At 43.6% G+C, this 19,934-nt stretch overlaps 3 protein-coding genes across 3 annotated transcripts in view; all 3 read left to right on the top strand.

The window, feature by feature from the left end:
• Nucleotides 1-9,314, top strand: part of pik3c2a (phosphatidylinositol-4-phosphate 3-kinase, catalytic subunit type 2 alpha) — a 35,954-nt gene extending 26,640 nt beyond the window's left edge. The window contains exons 20-33 of the mRNA XM_079265893.1: nucleotides 100-204; nucleotides 1,042-1,134; nucleotides 1,415-1,544; nucleotides 1,885-2,021; nucleotides 2,474-2,643; nucleotides 3,497-3,653; nucleotides 4,217-4,326; nucleotides 4,902-5,109; nucleotides 5,211-5,335; nucleotides 6,250-6,367; nucleotides 6,471-6,552; nucleotides 6,721-6,827; nucleotides 6,933-7,058; nucleotides 7,146-9,314. Coding sequence (XP_079122019.1) covers nucleotides 100-204; nucleotides 1,042-1,134; nucleotides 1,415-1,544; nucleotides 1,885-2,021; nucleotides 2,474-2,643; nucleotides 3,497-3,653; nucleotides 4,217-4,326; nucleotides 4,902-5,109; nucleotides 5,211-5,335; nucleotides 6,250-6,367; nucleotides 6,471-6,552; nucleotides 6,721-6,827; nucleotides 6,933-7,058; nucleotides 7,146-7,328 — 1,851 coding nt within the window. The 3' untranslated portion in view covers nucleotides 7,329-9,314. The remainder of the gene's footprint in view (nucleotides 1-99; nucleotides 205-1,041; nucleotides 1,135-1,414; nucleotides 1,545-1,884; nucleotides 2,022-2,473; nucleotides 2,644-3,496; nucleotides 3,654-4,216; nucleotides 4,327-4,901; nucleotides 5,110-5,210; nucleotides 5,336-6,249; nucleotides 6,368-6,470; nucleotides 6,553-6,720; nucleotides 6,828-6,932; nucleotides 7,059-7,145) is intronic.
• Nucleotides 9,315-10,320: 1,006 nt separating this feature from the next.
• On the top strand, nucleotides 10,321-14,727 carry rps13 (ribosomal protein S13). The gene is made up of 6 exons (XM_079270776.1): nucleotides 10,321-10,367; nucleotides 10,908-10,956; nucleotides 11,051-11,129; nucleotides 13,412-13,581; nucleotides 14,137-14,237; nucleotides 14,650-14,727. The coding sequence occupies exons 1-6, from the start codon at nucleotides 10,345-10,347 to the stop codon at nucleotides 14,681-14,683; spliced, it is 456 nt and encodes a 151-aa protein (XP_079126902.1). The 5' UTR covers nucleotides 10,321-10,344; the 3' UTR covers nucleotides 14,684-14,727.
• A 488-nt stretch (nucleotides 14,728-15,215) lies between these two features.
• Nucleotides 15,216-19,091, top strand: LOC306780984 (uncharacterized protein). Its single transcript, XM_079273561.1, has 3 exons — nucleotides 15,216-15,589; nucleotides 16,183-17,450; nucleotides 18,178-19,091. The coding sequence occupies exons 1-3, from the start codon at nucleotides 15,427-15,429 to the stop codon at nucleotides 18,385-18,387; spliced, it is 1,641 nt and encodes a 546-aa protein (XP_079129687.1). The 5' UTR covers nucleotides 15,216-15,426; the 3' UTR covers nucleotides 18,388-19,091.
• The last annotated feature ends 843 nt before the right edge of the window (nucleotides 19,092-19,934 follow it).

The raw sequence follows: 19,934 nt of genomic DNA, 5'->3' as shown, positions 1-19,934 counted from the left end.
GGGGAAGTAAAAACAAGTTAAAAACAGAGAGGAAACAGGTCGCTATATCTTGTATGTGTGTTGTAACATTTCTGTGTTTTGTATTTTGTGTGTGTTCAGGTGGCGCTGCAGGAGGGCCTTGAAAACGTTCAAAACTTTTTCCAGAGGAACAGCTGCCGGCTGCCTCTCAGCCCCAGTCTGGTGGCTAAGGAGCTAAACGTTAAGGTAACACGCACGCACGCACGCACGCACACACACACACACACACACACACACACACACACACACACACACACACACACACACACACACTGACAGGCTATGAATAATGACAAGCTCTCAAATTAGCTTAAAATAAATCAGGGTCTCCACAATATTCAGCTATTAGCAGTAGTGAACTCATAACTATAACATTAAATAGAAGCAGGAGAATAAGAACCTCAGAAGAACACACGGCCAGGAAACAAGAACAGCGACATACTCTTTATAGAACTACTGTGGTTCAGACCAGGAAATGAGCTCATTAAGCGACAGTTTCAACTCAATATAAAACACATGCATGCGTATATTCTCAAAACTCTGACGCAGATATTCATCACAGATCACTCTTAAGACAGAGGACGGTCACTACTGGTCGATAAAGGAGCTTCTGATCAGACTTCCTCTGGTGATTCATCTTGGTTTCCTCAGGCTTTAGAGAGGCATTTATAGATGAATTATAGGTACCGGTAGTTAAATGTAGACCATAGTAAGACATGACTTCAATGTATCTATTATGTGGATATGATCCACAATTCGTCATTGGATGGCGATGTTTTTGGACATGCACAAAGATGACATACGCTATGCGGCCTCTTGTTAGGAGAAACAAAACCACTGATTTGACATAATTTCAGTGGCTCAAAGACTCAAAGGAAACCATCAAGAAAGACACGATTAGAGGCTGTTGTAAAGCTTCATCTTACAAACAACAGAACAACATAATATAGTGCAGAAGAATAAAATCGTGTGCGTGTGTGCGTGTGCGTGTGTGTGTGTGTGTGTGTGTGTGTGTGTGTGTAGGCCTGCTCCTTCTTCAACTCCAACGCAGTTCCTCTCAAGCTGGCCCTGGTCAACGCCGACCCACTGGGAGAAGAGATCAATGTTATGTTCAAGGTACTGGACCCACACGCACCGGTTTGAAATGTGTGTGTGTGTGTGGACACATTATGGTATACACACACCTGATAACTAGTTCTTGTGTAACTTTCACACACCATGCACTGGTTTAAAGGGAGTTGTCATCTGCTACATCAAAACTTGTTTTAACCAACTGTTGTTTACATGCTTTTTATTGGAACGCTGCGCCCCCTGGTGGCCGAGGAAGTGAAATCCAACCAGTGATAATGAAAGTGTCGGTGTGATTCGTCTCTCTGTTTGTCTGTTGGTGTGTCAGGTCGGAGAGGACCTGAGGCAGGACATGTTGGCCCTTCAGATGATCCGCATCATGGACCGCATCTGGCTGCAAGAGGGGCTGGACCTCCGCATCGTCAACTTCAAATGCATCTCCACTGGCAAGGACAAAGGTAGCACGACCAGGGACCCCGTTATACACCTGTCATTTCAAGGGTCCCGTATCCAGATAAATACGAGTTCATGGTGTCCCGCACGTGATCATACAGTTAATTCATCACCTCTAAACAGTTTAAACAAAAACGGAACTTTATAACCTTCATAAACGTAGGATTTATTGCAGGACTGTTTGAGCTACGTGGAGCCTGATAGACCAGCAGCTGAGTGTACATGCGTCTCTGTTGGTTGGATTCTTATCGTCCTTGGCGGTACAATAAAAAAGGGGAATTAACGCAGAGCTGACTGATAAGTGCTCGCACTGTGTTTAATAAGAGTCGTGATGTCTTTGTCAAGGCATGGTGGAGCTGGTGCCGTCCTCCGACACCCTGAGAAAGATCCAGGTGGAGTACGGCGTCACCGGATCCTTCAAGGACAAGCCGCTGGCCGAGTGGCTCCGCAAGTACAACCCTGCCGAGGACGAGTACGAGAAGGTGAACAACACACAAAGCATGCGTGTGAACGCTCACATTTACAGCCAAAAAGCTGTGACACTGTTATTTATTTGACACAAAGTATTGGTTTCTCCTATATCATGAATCTCAGTGACACCACTGAGCTGCTTTTTTTATGTGAAAATGGCTCAAATATTTAAACCATCATTTTCCTTCGACAGTTATTTGCCTCTGTAGGAGTTAAAAAACACACCGTTCATGTGCTCTTGAAGTTTATAGCAGTCGTACAACTTTGTGACCTTTTGACAGCTATAAATGTGAAACATTACTCCACACTCGTGACCTCTGACCCTGAACTTCAGCAGGACGCGGGAATAAACTCGTTTTCACATACATGCTTATATGGAGCTCAGATGTTTTTGAGGAAGCTTCACAGTGTTCATATTTGTTCTACCCTTCTGCCTTTGTGTCGCTCTCTCTTCCGCTTTTAGGCATCAGAGAACTTCATCTACTCGTGCGCGGGATGCTGCGTGGCAACCTACGTACTGGGCATCTGCGATCGCCATAATGACAACATCATGCTGCGCTCCACTGGCCACATGTTCCACATCGACTTCGGCAAGTTCCTGGGCCACGCCCAGATGTTTGGCACCTTCAAAAGGTGAAAATCAGATATGCTTCTGAATGCGTGATTGTGTGTGTCAAGACGGTGCAATCAGGGTTGAAAGGTCTTTCCATAAGTTATCAGATACTCTGTGCGCCAGTTGTTAGGGAACACGAAATCATAGAGGACTCTATAAGGGCTCTTAAACCCGGAGCACAGCGCATCGCAACTCATTGCTAGTTTCAGATTGCCACAGTTGTCATGTTGCCGGTTGGTCTTAAAATGAGGTGTGGTCAGGCGCGTTGTTGGCACATTGCTGTCTTGAGGCAGCCGACAGCAATTGCGCAATTGACCAACCAAAATCCGGTCTGTAGTCGATGGCTTAGTAGACACGCAAACGCCTCTGGCTTTTATGTTCGGATCAAAACACTCCAGTGATTAATTAAGAGACTAAATAAAACCCCTTTGCCCCTTCCGCCTCACTTTGCGCCGTTTAGCAAAAGTGGCGTCAGCAACGCCCTAAATGCACTTTAAACCATCCGCTCTAGATCCTTTAAAGAGGGCCTCAGCGCTTTGTGTCCCAGTTGTAGTGTTATAATTTGTTGTCATTTGGTTACTTTCTAAGAAATTTCAGGTGTTTGATTCACTGTGTTTCTACTCAATGAATGTGTATCTTCAAGCATGACCTGGTTCAAAGCTCACACACGGCACTCATTCCCAGCCGGTGGGCTGCCTCACAACTACGCTATTTTTAGCCTCTGAGCATCTCCACTGCAATACTTAGAGGCTTTGTAGTAACTTGCTTCAGGGTGTCCCTGTGGTGCTCTTCATAAGATTCAAACTTAAGATCTTTGATCTTTTTGAGTAACCCTGGTAAGCTGACGACGTCTCTCTCCTTCCTTCCCACCAGGGACCGCGCTCCGTTCGTTCTGACCTCTGACATGGCGTACGTCATCAACGGAGGCGAGCGTCCCACCAGTCGCTTCCAGCTGTTTGTAGACTTGTGCTGCCAGGCCTACAACCTCATCCGCAAGCACTCCGGGCTTTTCCTCAACCTGTTGTCACTGGTGAGACAGAACACGCACACACACAAACCACATGCACACATATCTATGCACACATATCTATGCACGCATATCTATGCACACATATCTATGCACACATATCTATGCACACATATCTATGCACGCATAGATACGTAAACATTGACACTTATAATTTACACACACACAGTCATGGCAGAAAGGGATGCACATAGGTGTATGCATCAAGTGGACATTTTCTCATGGTTTTTACTTTGGCTTCTTTTTCTTCGTCAGTCTGTACAGTAGTTTTGGCCTCCTCTAGAGTGTCCTCATTGTTGAGCAGAACCCTTTTCTTTTGCACCTGCAGGAGCCACAATAATAAGATATGAGAACACGGAGCATTTTGCCTTCAGAATAAATTAGTGCTTCACTGTTGTCCAATTATAGAATATGCTCGACGAAGGAATAATAATGCATGTTATTTAATATGGATGCACTCTGTTATATATTGTTGTATGTACTGTATATATTGGCTTTATGTAATTATCTTACTGTACAAAATGATGGGTAATAATTGGGTAAATCTCTCTGTCTCTGTGTTGTAGATGACGTCCTCAGGCCTCCCAGAGCTGACCGGCTCTCAGGATCTAAAGTACGTGTTTGACGCCCTGCAGCCCCACAACACGGATGCTGAGGCAACGATCTTCTTCACCAGGTAAATTATGGCTCGACGATCTGACCACAAAATGCATTGACTTCTATTCTCCCCGCGCTGATTCACTCTAAAAAAACAAACTGGGTGGCAAAGTTTAAAATGTAATTTCTCAAACTCTTGGACAACCTCAAAGTTGTACACGTCTCAAGAAAGAGAGGAATCAATCACTCTTCTTTGTTTTTGTTCCTCTCTTCTGAAGTATTCACATTTGCACAGCTGCTATTTTGGCCAGAGCTGTTATTTTAAGAAGAGTTGAGTTCAAGGACAATTCCCTTATTTTCTTTCTTTTTCTTGGCTGCTACGAACTGAAAGTCCAGCAGGTGGCAGTATAAGCATAGGAAGGGAAACAACAGCTGCTGCCTCACATTACAGCAACATGAACCCCCGACACATGAGAAACCGTATCATGTGGACCGTGTCCTTTTAAAACCAGTCGGGTTTGTTGAAGGAAAATTGTGCTTTGTGGAGACTTTGTCACAGCTTTGGGTCGTAGAGAAAACAACCTTTTGCTAAATGTTTCACACGACTAAATGTTTTCCTCCATATTTCTTTCTTTTCACCGCCCTCCTCTCCAGGCTGATAGAGTCCAGTCTGGGCAGCGTTGCCACCAAGTTCAACTTCTTCATCCACAACCTCGCCCAGCTACGATTCTCTGGTTTGCCGGCCAACGACGAGCCCATCCTGTCTTTCTCCCCCAAGACGTACACTCTGAAACAGGAGGGCCGCATCGTCCACGCCTCCATCTTCTCCTTCCAGAAGAGATACAACCCCGACAAGCACTACGTGAGTTCCACTGCGTCGTGTCCATGCTCCATCACATCTCTGGACGTAAACTGTAAAAAGCACGGACACCTGATGTCTCCCTGCCTGTCCTCTCTGTGCAGACGTATGTGGTGAGGCTCCTGAGGGAAGGTCAGAACGAGCCCCAATTTGTCTTCCGCACTTTCGATGAGTTCCAGGAGCTCCACAACAAACTCACCATCCTCTTCCCGCTCTGGAAGCTGCCGAGGTAAGGCGTCACCTAGTTCGGCTGTTTTGAAGTAGGGTTGCACGAGGTACTCATTCATAGTAAGTGTGTTACCTACGGAAAAGGTGGGCATGCCCCCAGTTTGGAGAAACGGAGAACCAGCACAGGAGGAAAGCAATACACTGCTGTGGAAGAGGGCAGCAGCAAAATGTATTTCAGATGGCTTAAAAAAGGACCATTAAAAAAAAATCAATATCAGTTTAAGTGTACGGTACATTTAGAATATTTTCACCACTTTACCTTGGCTTCAGACGGCCTTTTCTGACAGAGAACTAAAGCTGTTTCATCCATCTGTGCTCTCTTCAAAGCCACAAGTCATTTTAATACAAACAGTCATTTGTTTTAGTTGCTGGTCTATCGCTGCCTCGATCGATTCGTTTGTTTGCGTTATTGTGTGGCTTTAGGTAGTTTGGATTCACCAAAGTCACGCAATAACAAAAGCTAACTAACCGATTGAGGCAGTGGTACTCTGTGAGGTACAATCACTGGTTTTGTCAGTGGAGTCCTGTGGCTTTGAAGGGGGCAGAGATGGCTAACGGCTGTCTGACTGCAAGGTAAAGCGGTGAAAACATTCTAAACGTAGAGTAAACTTCCAGTAATATTGGCCTTTTCTTGCTCCTCCTTCTACAGCAGTACATTACTTTACTAATTGTGATACAGTACTTTTTTTATTGACACATCAGCATTCAAAACAGTGTAACTACCAAAGATACTTGGCATGTTTTGGAAAGAGAGAATCTCACCTTCTGGATTAATATCCCCCTTTGACAAGCCCGCGATGGCCCACTTAAGGTTCCCTCTTTATGCCTGACGGCTATGCAGACGCTACCTCACTGCTGGAGCTTTGACGAACATCTGGTTATGTGGAATATTCTCCCCTCTCTCCTTATCTCTAGTTTCACCAACAAGATGGTGCTCGGTCGCACCCACATCAAAGAAGTGGCAGCCAAGAGGAAGCTGGAGCTCAACAACTACGTCCACAACCTGATGAGGAGCTCCACTGAGGTCACCCAGGTACACATACGCATGCAAGCGCTCAGTAATCGGTGCACTCAGCTCTGACGATGTTGGTATTGAGTACCAGTCAATGAATCAATCTCATGATCTCTGCCTCTAGTGTGACCTTGTCTACACCTTCTTTCATCCGATTGCACGGGATGACAAGACAGAAGGTTTAGATGCCACGCCCAAAGCACTAGGTAAATAAAACCCATCCATTATAACTGAATTTGGCGAGTATGTTGCTAATCATTTTAGTTATTTATTGGGTAACAGACTAAGAGAAAAGGCTATGTTGTTGCCTTGATTTAGAAATGTGTGTGTTCTTGTGGTAACAACGAGTGATGAGTGGCGTCTGACTGTTGCAGAGCCTCCACTGAGTCCCACTTCTGGTCGGGTGGAAGGAGAAGTGAAGCTCTCAATCTCCTACAGGAACAGCAACCTCTTCATCATGGTCATGCACATCAGGGATCTGGTAAACAGCGATGACTGAATACGTAACTTGAGATGCTGCTTTGACAGACGTGCCGTTTGCTTTTGTTTGTCTTTCTGCTGTCATATTATAAATCCATCTCTCCAGGTTTCTGAAGAAGGAACGGATCCCAATCCATATGTGAAAACCTACCTGCTTCCAGATCCACACAAGACTTCCAAACGCAAGACAAAGATCTCGAGGAAAACCAGGAACCCTACTTTCAATGAAATGGTATGGAAGTATTAAAAGTGGCTCATTCATGGCCAGCGTGAACCCAAATAAGAACTTCAGTCACTTTCTCCTGCTCTTCCTCCACAGTTGGTGTACAGCGGCTACAGCAAGGAAACCCTGGGCCTGCGGGAGCTTCAACTGAGCGTGCTCAGTGCCGAGTCGCTGCGTGAGAACTACTTTCTGGGCGGCATCACGCTCAGACTCAAAGACTTTGACCTCAGCAAGGAGACGGTCAAGTGGTACAAACTCACGGCCGTCCCCTACTTCTAACCCCAACCCTGCCTCTCTCCCGAAGCCGGGAACGACTCCAGACAAAAGCTGCATTCTGATCATATGGGAAAGGCGGCGGATGCGGCCTTACTTGAAAATACCGGTCACTGCATTTTTCAGTTCATACAAATACTATTTCAGACCTTCATTTTTTGGTTTATTTCAAACTTGGGGGTCTGGAGATGAATTGAGGATTTCTGACATGCCATTAGAAGTATAAGCAGCGAGTTCTTTTTCATTTAAAATGTAATCAAGCAAACGGACAGTTTCTTTCACATTAATGATGTTATCAATATTCTGAAGACATGGAAGGTTACAGCTGCACTTGTTGCTGAGAAACATGCATCAATAAGTACATTTGTGTTGAGATCACAAACAGAATTTCAGAAAGCGATTGTTGCGGCTTCAAACCAGGCTGAACACCACCAGGTCACTGCTTGTGATAAGGACCATGTGGCTTCAGTGGTTATTCCCATATGACGTGAATGCAGACTTAAAAACTCCTTCAGACGCACCCCGACAGAGCGACCGAACAGACCGATTCACAAACCCTCAAAGCGGAGCCTGCTCTCCATTCGTCTCGATTTCTCTCTCCAACTAATCAAGATTGTTTCTGTGACAAACAATCTTCACTTATTTTGTCTCTCTCTCTCTTTTCTCTAAACTATAACGAAGAGCTGTAATGTTTTGTACATTTTGATATTAGGACCAAAACGGCTTGCTATGAGAAGAGTATATATAGATTGACACGTTTATTTTTTAAGGAATAGAAAGGGGGTTCATTTTGACATTTTCCTTGTTTATTTTCTATTTGGACAAATAGGAGGCATCAGTGTTTCCTGCTCCTCAGCAGACACTTCTGGGTAGAGTAGCCCAACACAACAGATTCCAGGAGATCAACAGTGACCTTGTGATTCCCCGAGAATGTGCCAAAAGTAACGAGAAGGCCGGCAAATCGAACCACTCTCCCACGTCGGGAGCTGAACTGGGTGCCTTGTTTGTGCTCACAATCCCTTTTTAATGCTCAACTTGGCCTTATTGCTATATATATTTTATTAACGATGTGTCCTAATTATAGAAAAATCTATATTCTCTAAAGCTAAATCAGTAGTTGTGACGGCGCAGGTCTGGTGCCGGACCGGCACCGTAAAGGTTTTTTGTAACAGTGGGCACTAAATCCACGCTACCAGGTCTTTCTCTTGTGTTATTACTTGACTATTTTCACACGGCACACTTTTAAGGGGAATTTGTATCATAAGCTTTGGAACACACTCTTGCTGTGTGCTTTGGATGAAGAGATTATGGTTGCCCACTAATGCTGATCATAAGTCTGTTTCCTTCAGGTGGTTCAAAACCATAATTCAGACTTTTTCAGAATGCAGTTAATGAGTTAAAACTGGCGTCTGGACGTGAGGCTGTCTGAGGCAGCAATACCACCCTCACTCCCAGGACGCAAGAGTGGTGTAATGATGCCGCGATGAGTTACTGGGTGAAAATGTTAGCAATACACTGCCAGTGAAGTCCAGATCCAGCCAGGTTTTATGATACTGAAGTGAGAAAAGACCCTGAATTTTGAGGAAATGTCAGGCAAACTGAACTCAGATCAGTGCTGAGAAGGCAACTTTAACTTAAACCATCTTCACAAAAAAAGGGAACAAGATTCTGAGCATTGGCTGCTTTCCTCTCCCCTTGCTTACTCTAAATCTAAAGCTGTTATTAATGTTTAATAAAGAATTTGAATTTATCTGAAAAAGGGTTGTTTTTTTTAAAGAGAAGATTCTACAAGACCATTTTTATCTGAGAGCATCACTCACACTGAATATTAGTGACTTGATCCACTCTTTCAGTGACTGTACAGAGAAAGCAAGCAGAGTTTGTATTAACATGGCCAGTTATTTATTCCTAATTGGTGACCTGTAACCCGAATGGATCAGTGTGTATTGTAATCCCTCTTTCCTAAAGCAAATTAAATGTTTTTGAAACAAATATGTGACTCTTTGTTTCTGTTGTTTAAAATGGGATGGGTGTGGATAAATTGGATGATGCAGTACAGACACCCAGCACCTTACGCTGTGACTCTGTGGGTAATAATATAATTTTATAATTGATTGTAGCTTTAATCAGAATCAGAACCGTTTATTGCCAAGCAAGTTTTCACCTGCAAGGAATTTGTCGTGGTGGAGGGTGCATAACATTCAACAATAAACAATAACATTTAACTATCAAAATAACACTTAACTATCGAATAACATTGAACTATCAAAAACTGTCAGCACAGTGCAGGAAATAGAAACATATTTGAAATATACAATAAGATATGGAATATAGGATATGGAATAAAGTGCACACAAAAACATAACAGGACCGTAAACCAAGTGAAGTGTATGAATGTTAAAAGTGATGAGTGTGTTTAAGTAGATGTGCAGGGGAGACCAGAAGGAAAATATTTTGACACATGACCCCACAAGAAAGCCCCCAGACCAAACCCAAAGGTCGCTGAAAACACACAGTTTAAATTACACAATATTGTAAAATGTTGCATACTGAAATTAAAACTATTATACACAGTAACCTTGCAGCCTGCTTTGCTGAGTCAGTATTCTAGCCTTGTTATCAGCTCTAATAATACAATAATTGTTTTAATTATTGTGTTGCAGTAGAAGCACATTGTACCTGAAATAATGTACAATTAAACAAAAACTGAGGTGGGATATTCAGTGAATATTGGGGACTATTTAGTTGCATCTAAAAAACGATTTACGTAAAAAATGTGGAACAAAATATTAAAATATATTTGCAGGACTTTGTAATACTTCGATGCTACAACATGCAATTATCAATTTGTTCAATTGTGTCTTTTCTTAGTTTCTTTCAGGCTACGTTCAGCTCAAAACGTTCATATTCTTGAGTGACTCAACACCGTCAATGACGCTTTTTTTTGGCTGCGTCACTTCCGACGCAGGCGCAAAATACCATTTCCCGTCACGTGTGCGGCCTCTCTTCCTCTACCGCCATCATGGGTCGCATGCACGCTCCCGGGTGAGCTCTCGTTTCACGATTTTAAGTTAAAATATTGTGTCGACAGATTGGTTTTGGTGGCACCAAATCGCATGTAAACGTGTTATGGATGTCTGAGGAGCATTTAGAGCGATGTAATCCAGTTTATAAACTAGAAAATAACTCGTATATACGGACCCGCATATTGACATCCGTCTCTAAGGCTAGCTAGCTAGCTTACTTAAGCTAACGGCGCTGGCAGCGCACCACGATTCTGCTGCTTGACTTTGTCTTCGATGTTGGCCAGTAATACACAGTACTATATTACACATTCACAGACTAAATGCAGGATTATTTACGCGAAATTGAACAAATTAAACAAAAGCATGACACGTTTAAATTCCCAACAGTCTTAACACGAGTAAGTAGCTAACGTTAGCCCAGACATCAACCTTCACCAGGTTCGCAGATAAGCGAGCTAACGTTACTAGAACCTTTTAAACACGCATTTAATGTTTGCGTTCACGTTTCTCCGTCTCGCTGCCAATGCGTCTTAATTAAACCTATGTTTATTTCTTACAGAAAGGGCTTGTCCCAGTCAGCTCTGCCTTACAGGCGCAGTGTTCCCACTGTAAGTAACGTTAACAGAAATCATGTTCATTATGTATCAACGTGTTTCTGGACTGCTTTGATCAGTTGGTTAATCATTTAAACATCACTTTCAGTGGCTGAAGCTCACATCTGATGATGTCAAAGAGCAGATCTTCAAGCTGGCCAAAAAAGGCCTGACCCCCTCTCAGATCGGTAAGTTTGTTTTAAAGAGATTCTAGGTCTAGAAATGTACTAATGTGTTAGTTGTTGAATTGCATGACAGAGTATGTGACCACCAACTGTTCTTGATATGCAGCACAGTGCTTATAACAGTATGTATAGTTGTATTAAAACATATTTAAATGAGTGAGCCTTAGTTGAGTATGTGGTTATTTTTAGAATAGGTATATTTGTACCTTATATACAACTTGCCTTTACACAGCTGTTCAATTTGCAACAGAATTGCAGCATAATGGTGGTTCTTTTAACAAAATCATACATAATGTGACAAGGCGTTTCCGAAAGTTGTCCATTGCTATTAGCTAATGTAAGCAGTAAAATTGACTAATTCAACAGATGGGAGCATTATTTCACAGATGTTGTAGATCAAATGTCACCAGTCTAGATTCATTTTAGGTTTGAGAACTCTACTGTTAACATTATTAACAAATCAATGCCTCTGTTATAGGCATGTTCTATATCCAACAGTGGCGGGCCGTGCATTTTATACCTGGGCCTTCACTGCTGTCCTGCAGCTGAAACACAGCTACGGTTATTATACGTTTTGTGTAAATATTAGCTCAACACCTATAGATCCACTAACTGCAGAGAGTAAGTCTGCTCTGACTGCAGCGTGAGGCTTCTGTGAGAGGACCCGCCTGTGTGCTTTGGGGCGGCTCACGGCAACACCCGCTGCTCGTTCACGACAGTGCAGAACACAATGTACGTGCTTCAACGTCGAAACGCCAGAAGTCTCCAACACCAGAAAAAAGTCACTAGATTTGTCGCTAGTAGCTTTTGATGAAAAAAGTCACCACGAGGGTTTGGAAAGTCGCCAGATTTCGCGAGAAAGTTGCCAACACTGGCACCGGCTAAATATGTCCCCAGAGCAACATTGGACGCAACAATAGTTCCTATCACATATAAAACTAAACAAATCTACATAAAAACAAGTTGTACAAATAATAATATATATAAACAAGCATATTAAAGCTACTGCAGATGTAAAAACAAACGCATTTTACTTACGAGAGCTGCTGTTCACTATTTAAAGACAAAGTGCATCCTCCTTTCTTTGTTAAAGAGTTTAATTCCACGGTTGTTCAGTACATCCGTGCGTTTTAGTTCCAGTAAGAAGTCCTTTTTGATTCATGGACGCTAGTGAAGACAGTCGAGCCTCCCCAGTTGTATTTCTTTAATGCATTTGAGTGCCGAAAATGTCCACTCGGCAGAGGCAGCAGATTTTAGGATTGTCACCGCGCAACATGTCAGGCTAGCCCACTGACCAATCGCATATGGCTAGCAGGCTCTGGCACGTCAAAGAATACGCCCAACATGTCAAACTAAAGATCTGATTGGTTGAACACCGACAATCAACAATATTGGCCCCATTCACTTAAACTGCATAGCGACACAGAGGTGAAATCTGATTGGATAAAAGCTCTACTTAAAACTAGCTGCACTGGCAGCAGAGCAACTGAGGAAGACAGTAGCTTGCAATGAGAAAATAAGATAATGGGAAAAATATTTTTAGAAATTATAATACATGTAGTGTATTTAAGAAAAATGATTAAATAGCTTTAACTTTGATTATGTTTAGGCCAGCAGAGAAGGCCTTGCAGGCCCTGACGGCCCACCACTGATATCCAAATAGGGCTAATATTTGAGTGATTAACTAATATATAATTAATAGTATAACTGTCCACACTTGGTGACAGTCAAATAATGGGTATTTAGGGTGTAACATCTTTCCCCATCAATACCTACTTTAGTGGACTCGTTAAGGTTAAAAGATGCACAACTCATTGTCCTGCTCTTCTCTATTGAGAGTAGTGATATTGCTGTTGTGCTAGAAAACATTTGGAGGTAAATTAACAGAGTGGCTACTTGGTGCCACAAATGCCAGTCCCCTTCACACAATTACAATCAACATCTTATAGGTGTTATTTCCTGCAAATGTACATTTTATGAATTGGGCTAACTGCCTTTCTGGAGTAACATTTTTTTGGAGTCATTATAACCAAATGTATGGATTGTTTGATCACATTTCTTACCTAATTTCTGTTTTAATGAAGCTTTAATGTTCGCAAATCTACTTTACCAGCATCCATGAGAAATCCCCTTTGCTTTAGAAACATTCTCACACATCAGTTGGGTCGGTTTAGATGAAGTAAATAAACTCAGTTTGTCTATTGACTGTGACAGATGAATAAAGCTAACGGTTTGTGAGCAACATGCACTGTCCAAGTTTTAAGTCTGTTTGTCACCTTGTCCAGGTGTGATTCTGAGGGACTCCCATGGTGTGGCCCAAGTACGTTTCGTCACTGGCAACAAGATCCTGAGGATCCTTAAGACCAAGGGTCTGGCCCCGGACCTGCCCGAGGATCTCTACCACCTCATCAAGAAGGCTGTGGCAATCAGGAAGCATCTGGAGAGAAACAGAAAGGTAAAACAAGGCCCCAAAACCTACCCACACCAAAATAATGAGACCAATGATGGTCATTCTCAGCACGTTTTTAAGAGTGCCATCTGGTGTAGTGTGCTTCTGTTTCCTGAAGGCCTGGAAAGTCTGCTTTCTATGTCTCTATATAACACCCATATGCTGAGTGAGTGGGTTACAAAACATTAACTTGTCATTTGGAAATGCCACCAAATGTTTGGCTCACATAAAACTTAGAGAAGCAAGGTGTTTTGGGAGGTATTAGGATTGAGTAGACCATTGCAATTTGTTTCATCAGGAATTCGTGTCTTGAATTTAACATTTTATTCATGAATTTTGGCTTTTTTTATGACATGTAAACAAATTAAAATGATCAGAGAATAAGATATAAAGGAAACCAAAGCTGTACTATAGGTAAATGCAGTTACTGGTGTTTTCATGGCTGGATGCACATATTCGGTAATATGTGTTGCACCTCAAACCCATAACATGTTTTTACTATACTTGCAGGACAGGGATGCTGCACCTCAAACCCATAACATGTTTTTACTATACTTGCAGGACAGGGATGCCAAGTTCCGCCTGATTCTCACTGAGAGCAGGATCCACAGGCTGGCCCGCTACTACAAGACCAAGAGAGTACTGGCCCCCAACTGGAAGTAGTACGTATTGGTTCTGCTTTGGGAGGCTTTCCTTATTGCTTTAATTTTTCACTTCCATTTTGTTAATAATTAAAAATGACTACAAAGTGAACCTCAATGATGTCATAGACTTGCTACTAACATAGGCTATTTGCATTAAAAGATGCACAAATCATTGTCCTGCTCTTCTCTTTATTGAGAGTAGTGATATTTCTGTTGTGCTAGAAAACATTTGGAGGTAAATTAACAGAGTGGCTACTTGGTGCCACATCTGCCAGTCCCCTTCACACAATTGCACTAAACATATTTTAGGTGTTATTTCCTGCAAATGTACATTTTATGAATTGGGCCAACTCCCTTTCTGCAGTATTTATTTATAGTAACGTTATCTAAAGGAGTGCTCTCTCTAACGCTGTGTTTTCTTTGTCTACAGCGAGTCCTCTACGGCGTCTGCTCTGGTGGCATAATTGCAACACTTTTTTTGGATTAATAAAAAGATTCAAATTGGGAATGTTTCTGTTGTCTTTCTTTAAATTGTTACGTACTCGGATCTTGTTTTTTGAGAGATTAAAATATATGTAAATACAAATATATTAGATGGTGTTGTGATAAAGCAGACGTTTTCTGTATATGAGAATGTAAACCAAGTGATAATTGACTGAAATTGAAACTGCACCTTTTTGAAGTACAATTTGATTTTGAGTCTCAAAAAACTCCCGACCTTTTCACTTTCAGGACTTTATTTACATAAAATGAACAGTAGAGGCTATTTACAGGGATTTCCTGCTGGTGGGGGAAATTACTGGGCTTTTTCCACGCGTCACACGTTCGCTTACGTTACGTAACCCGAAGGAGGTTTATTACGTGAAGGGCGGTGCTGTTCGGTGAGCGCCAGCGACGTCCTCCAATCACAGCCCTTCGCGCTACGTCACGTTTTTACGTTAAAAGGGACTGGTGTTGTAATCTCGAGACATTACGCTCTACTACTACAACAACGCAGACAACCACACAGACTGAGAAACATGGAGAAAATACACCGGGGTGTTTGACGAAGGAAATCCGAAAATGGCGCACACTTGCCGTACAATGAAGCGACAGCACATCGACGCATATCGGTCACCGACTAATACGCGAAATCTGTTGGTTTTCGACGAGGAATATCAGAATACGTGAGGATCCTTTTTTATTGTTGGTCCAAGAAGAAGTAAAGATGGCTACGCTTGTTGGTTCCGAGAGGGGTTCTGAACGAACCGCGATGGAGATGTTCGGTAGCGGAGGGATGGCGCTCCTGCCGTGGACTAAACAGATGCTCACCGTGCTGTGGGAACAGCTTCGACTGCTGGTTCAGGTCATATACTACACCTTCGTGTCCGGTAAGAACAACACATTAGTGAGAGTAAAAACTTTGTTAGTCATCCCAACCCCCTCCTAACCTGTGTGACGTCATGGTTTACTGGAAAGTCCAGAGACCGTTGAGTCGACACTTTACTTTTTAATGATTACAAAATCCTATTTAACTCTGCACCGTTAAGTCACAATACAACTCTATCACAATGACCCGTATGGAGTCCAATTAGGAGTTTGTTTTCAGAAATATTATCTAGATTTTGTTGTTTACGTCCTAGTTTAGCTATTGTACTTACTATGTTCTCGCATTATTAATCGCTGTAAAGTCCATGTGGTACTACAGTGAGTTTTATATTTTTATGTGATGAATCATAAAGCACTATCGAAGCAGATTTGCCTTTTAAAAATGCAATCTGTGACTTCTACCTACAGTTATATATTTATACCCAGGCCTTTGATGTTTATATTATTATGGTCTTATTTAATCAAGGGTATTATTTTATACCAGGAAACAAAGAAGCAGCAGTATTTTGTTAGATGGGAGATCATAATTCAACTGAAATCATTCCGTTTTGAATTTCGATCCACTCTTAAAGTTTTTTTTCTCCCGCCTGTCCAGTTTTCCAGATGTTCCGGTTTGAGGTCCACGTGAGAATCACAGACGAGACGGGTCAACACACCGACAGCCCGACCGATGCCTTCCTGTTCTCCTCGTTGTTCGACGGCGACGGCGGCGGTTCGAACCGCCTCTCTGACTTCTGCGCCGACGTGGGCGACTCCGCCGCAGAGGCCCTGCTGTCCACGCTGCGCGCCGACGAGCTGTGCCGCGGATTAGTAGACGATTTCGTGTCCGGCAAAGACGACGGCCTCTTTCTGGGACACCAGTCCAGCTGGAAAATGGGCTTCCCCGGCGACTGGAACATCTTCGTGTCGAGCGGCGACAGCTCCGGTTCAAGCGACGGCTGCCATAAAACCAGTGAGAAAGGCTTCAAGCAGGAAACTTCAGAAGAGGAGAGAACTTTCCTCTGGAGCAGCGAAGAAGACCAGAACGTAGTCGAATTTGACAGTGAGGAAAGTAAGGCGCTCTGGGAGTCCCTGTCGAAATCCAGTGATCCTTACAACCCCTTCTTTTTCTCTGCCTGCATTTCAACGAACACCAATATGGGAAGAAGTAAAGGCAAAGCGACGGAGAGCGACGCCGACCTCGTGTCTGTGAGGAAGGCCGGCGAGGAGATGTTGGGGCCCCATGGCCTGAATGTCTGGGTCAGCCGCTCTGACAGCGAGAGCAGCTGGAGCAGCTGGGCCAGTTCGGAGGGGTCGAGTCCCGACATGGACGAGGAGAGCGAGAGGCTCCTGGAGTTCTTCAGCAGCCCCGACGACCCCTACAACCCCATGTGCTTCACCGCCTGCACCTTCGGCAGCCCGGCACCTCAAACCACCACCACGGCCTCCAAACAGCCGGCCTCGCTTCCCGCACCTCCCTCCAGGTCGGACACGGAGGAGAAGGAGAGCAGCGTCCCTCCTTCGTCCGAGGACGATGAAGAAGAGCGGCATCTGTGGAAATCTCTCGGCCAGAAGGACGACCCGTACCACCCTCTCAACTTCCAGGCCTGCCTGCAGAGCTCCTCGGCAATGCCGCCGCCGTCTGAGGAGGATCTGGAAGACCTCGATGTCCACCACACACAAGCTCCACCCACGAAGGGAAAGAAATGTGAAAAAGAGTCCAAAAAATCACCCAGAGCCACCAAGCCCCCGCTAACACCGAGGAAGCTAAAGCATCACTCCCACCCAGACAAAACCCTGGTGCCCTGGAAGAGAACGGGACAAACACAACAGTCACTGCCAGAGGAGTCGAGGGAAAGCAAGACCAGCAGCGCCCAGAAAAAGGTCATTACCTAATAATACCATGTAGTTAATCGAGCAGACGGGATTAGATGGAGCTTTAAAGGAAACCCGCTGGGATTTGAAGTGAAAAATAGCCTCCTCTGTAAATACTGCACAGAAAATCAAGACAAAAGATTAAATAAGTATATCTATTCCACTTCGTACCGAGGTAGACGATATCAAGGGAAAAACTACAGCTTTGCCTTCAGGTAGATGACAGTTTCACTGGAGTAGATACTGAGGAGCACGTGATCCCTCAGTGTATGTTTGTACATTCATATCAAAGGAGTGTCCTGTGGTTAGATGCGGTGCGAGTCACATACCGCAGTGTGTTCAGCTGAGCTGTTGTTTGTCGTCGGTTAGCAACGCCGCCGGTCGCCATGACTAAGCCGTGTGTCACGTGACTCCGGCGAGTCAGCAGAGAGTTCGGCCTCGGCATTGGGATAAATGTGAAGTTGCCGCAGTGTTGCAAACAATTTGTCAAACAGTCTGTGTGTCATCAGACTCAGGGGGCAGGAAAACAGGCCACGGCCACATTCAGTCAGTGAGGGGTGTTAGGGTGTTTACACACACAGCTTAGCTCTGAGTGGTAATAATGTGTATCTGAAGTTGAGATACCCTTTTACTGAGATCAGTTGCCGGTTATGAACTCGCCAAAAGCACAAATAGACATCAGTATCATTTTAACAATATGTACCTAATTTCTGTCTTCGTCTCTTCTGGATTTCAGGTGCGATTTTCTCCTCAAGTCCACGTCCACGTCATGCGGACCTGGCCGTTCGCTCGCCAGGCGTCTCGTAAAGGACACTGGGAAGAAATGGCGCGAGACCGGGACCGCTTCCGGAGGCGGGTCCGGGAGACGGAGCAGGCCATCGGCCACTGCTTGGCCCCGCCCCACAGGGAGAGGGCGAGGGCGTATCTGGACGGTGCCTTGAAATAAACAGAGAAGTCCCAAACGCTGAATGTTTCCTTTCCTTTTCGGATGAGAACTCGTGATTGGTTGCAATGCAACAGTGATTTTGATTTAGGCCAATTAGGAATTTGATGTTAGGCCAAGTTTTTAATGTTCGGTGTCGAGTTGAACAACCTTGTACCTCGGAAGGTTTTCTACATTTTGTGACTGTTGCACTGACTGACACTTTCTCATAGTAACCTCAGCATTAACGTGTGGGATGTTGTTTTTGTACGCCTTATATACTGACCTAGTAATGTAACTTATTTATGCCCTATGGAGCTTGTTGTTTATTTTTTACCGTTGGTTTTAACTGTTTGTGTTTTTACGTGTGTGAACAAACCTCAGTGGTGAATGTAGAAGTAGAAGAAGAAGATGTCGTAAGAACGCAGAGCTTCACAGTACAAAGTGTTTTGTTTAAGCATGACCTGTTGATATGAAGTTCTGCTTCCATTCTTGTTCAAATATTTTAGTTTTTGATATTTTTAAGTTTTGTCTCGTGTTTATTTGATGGAACATGTTAGCAGTGTGGAGATGGATATCTTTATTATTATATTGACTGGAAAGATTCAAACACTTTGTCCGATGTGACTCACTCAGCTTCTCGTGGTGACATCGTGCAGACAGAAAATATGTCAGAAAATAGCAAATTTGTCATTCGGTGTTTTGCCAAATCAATAAAGATTTGTTACACTGTATCACTGAGGGGGAGGTGTGCCTTTTATTCATTCTACTTCACATGAGACGGAATGTTAACGCAGACCAAAGTCACTTCCTGTTTCGGAGTCGTGCTTGTGAATGTACTTCGAATTACTGGTTCGTCTGGTGCCTCCTGGCTTGAGCGTAACGGGGAAGTGGAGACAGTACACAACGTCCCCGAACAATGTAAACGCACACACACACACACACACACACACACACTGGGTCAAATCTCTGTGTGCAGTAGTGCACGTATCAGCTGTGAGAGCCAAAAACATCGTATGTGTATCGTTGATACTTTTGAAATCCTGCACACAATGGTCTCAACAACCACAATCTGCTGAAGCAGCAGAAACGTCCTGAAAAGCCAGACGCGTCCCGAAAACAAAGTCGGTGAGTTGAACCTTTAACCTAAAAACAAAGCAGCTTGACTTCTCGCCCAGTTTGACCTCTCGCCCAGCTTGACCTCTCACCCAGTTTGACCTCTCGCCCAGTGTGTTGGTAAAGGTTCACCTGTGGTGAGACAAAGCTGACTGGGTAACCTGCTTTCCTTTGCTGGAGCTTTATACACATTGTGCTGAACCTTCAGCGTAAACGACTACATGGTGATTTGCAAATGTAATGACGTTCCATTGAAACGGGGCTGGCCAAACCTTTAAAATGTTTGGGACGTATATAAAAAGTCACGGACCAAACATCTGCTCTCAAATTGAATTTGATTTAATTCAATACTTTTAAACTACGTCCCCATTTGAAATATGATATCATGTTTTGTGTATATTTGTAAATGGGATGAGACGGAAATTGCCAAATCATATTTTTTATTTATTTCGATT

The sequence above is a fragment of the Melanostigma gelatinosum genome, assembly GCF_949748355.1.
Source record: "Melanostigma gelatinosum genome assembly, chromosome: 1".
In the NCBI taxonomy this organism is placed as follows: domain Eukaryota; kingdom Metazoa; phylum Chordata; class Actinopteri; order Perciformes; family Zoarcidae; genus Melanostigma; species Melanostigma gelatinosum.
Note: the sequence above shows the minus strand (reverse complement) of the source record. Positions and strands in the feature narration are given on the sequence as shown.

What these genes read in the sequence shown, in the direction of transcription:
- rps13 (XM_079270776.1), top strand. Translation starts at nt 10,345, where the DNA reads ATGGGTCGCATGCACGCTCCCGG. An exon ending in ACAGGCGCAGTGTTCCCACT is followed by an intron (nt 10,957 to 11,050) that starts GTAAGTAACGTT and finishes CATCACTTTCAG; the next exon opens with TGGCTGAAGCTCACATCTGA. An exon ending in CTGGCCCCCAACTGGAAGTA is followed by an intron (nt 14,238 to 14,649) that starts GTACGTATTGGT and finishes CTTTGTCTACAG; the next exon opens with CGAGTCCTCTACGGCGTCTG.
- LOC306780984 (XM_079273561.1), top strand. Translation starts at nt 15,427, where the DNA reads ATGGCTACGCTTGTTGGTTCCGAGAGGGGTTCTGAACGAACCGCGATG. An exon ending in ATACTACACCTTCGTGTCCG is followed by an intron (nt 15,590 to 16,182) that starts GTAAGAACAACA and finishes CCGCCTGTCCAG; the next exon opens with TTTTCCAGATGTTCCGGTTT. An exon ending in CCAGCAGCGCCCAGAAAAAG is followed by an intron (nt 17,451 to 18,177) that starts GTCATTACCTAA and finishes TCTGGATTTCAG; the next exon opens with GTGCGATTTTCTCCTCAAGT.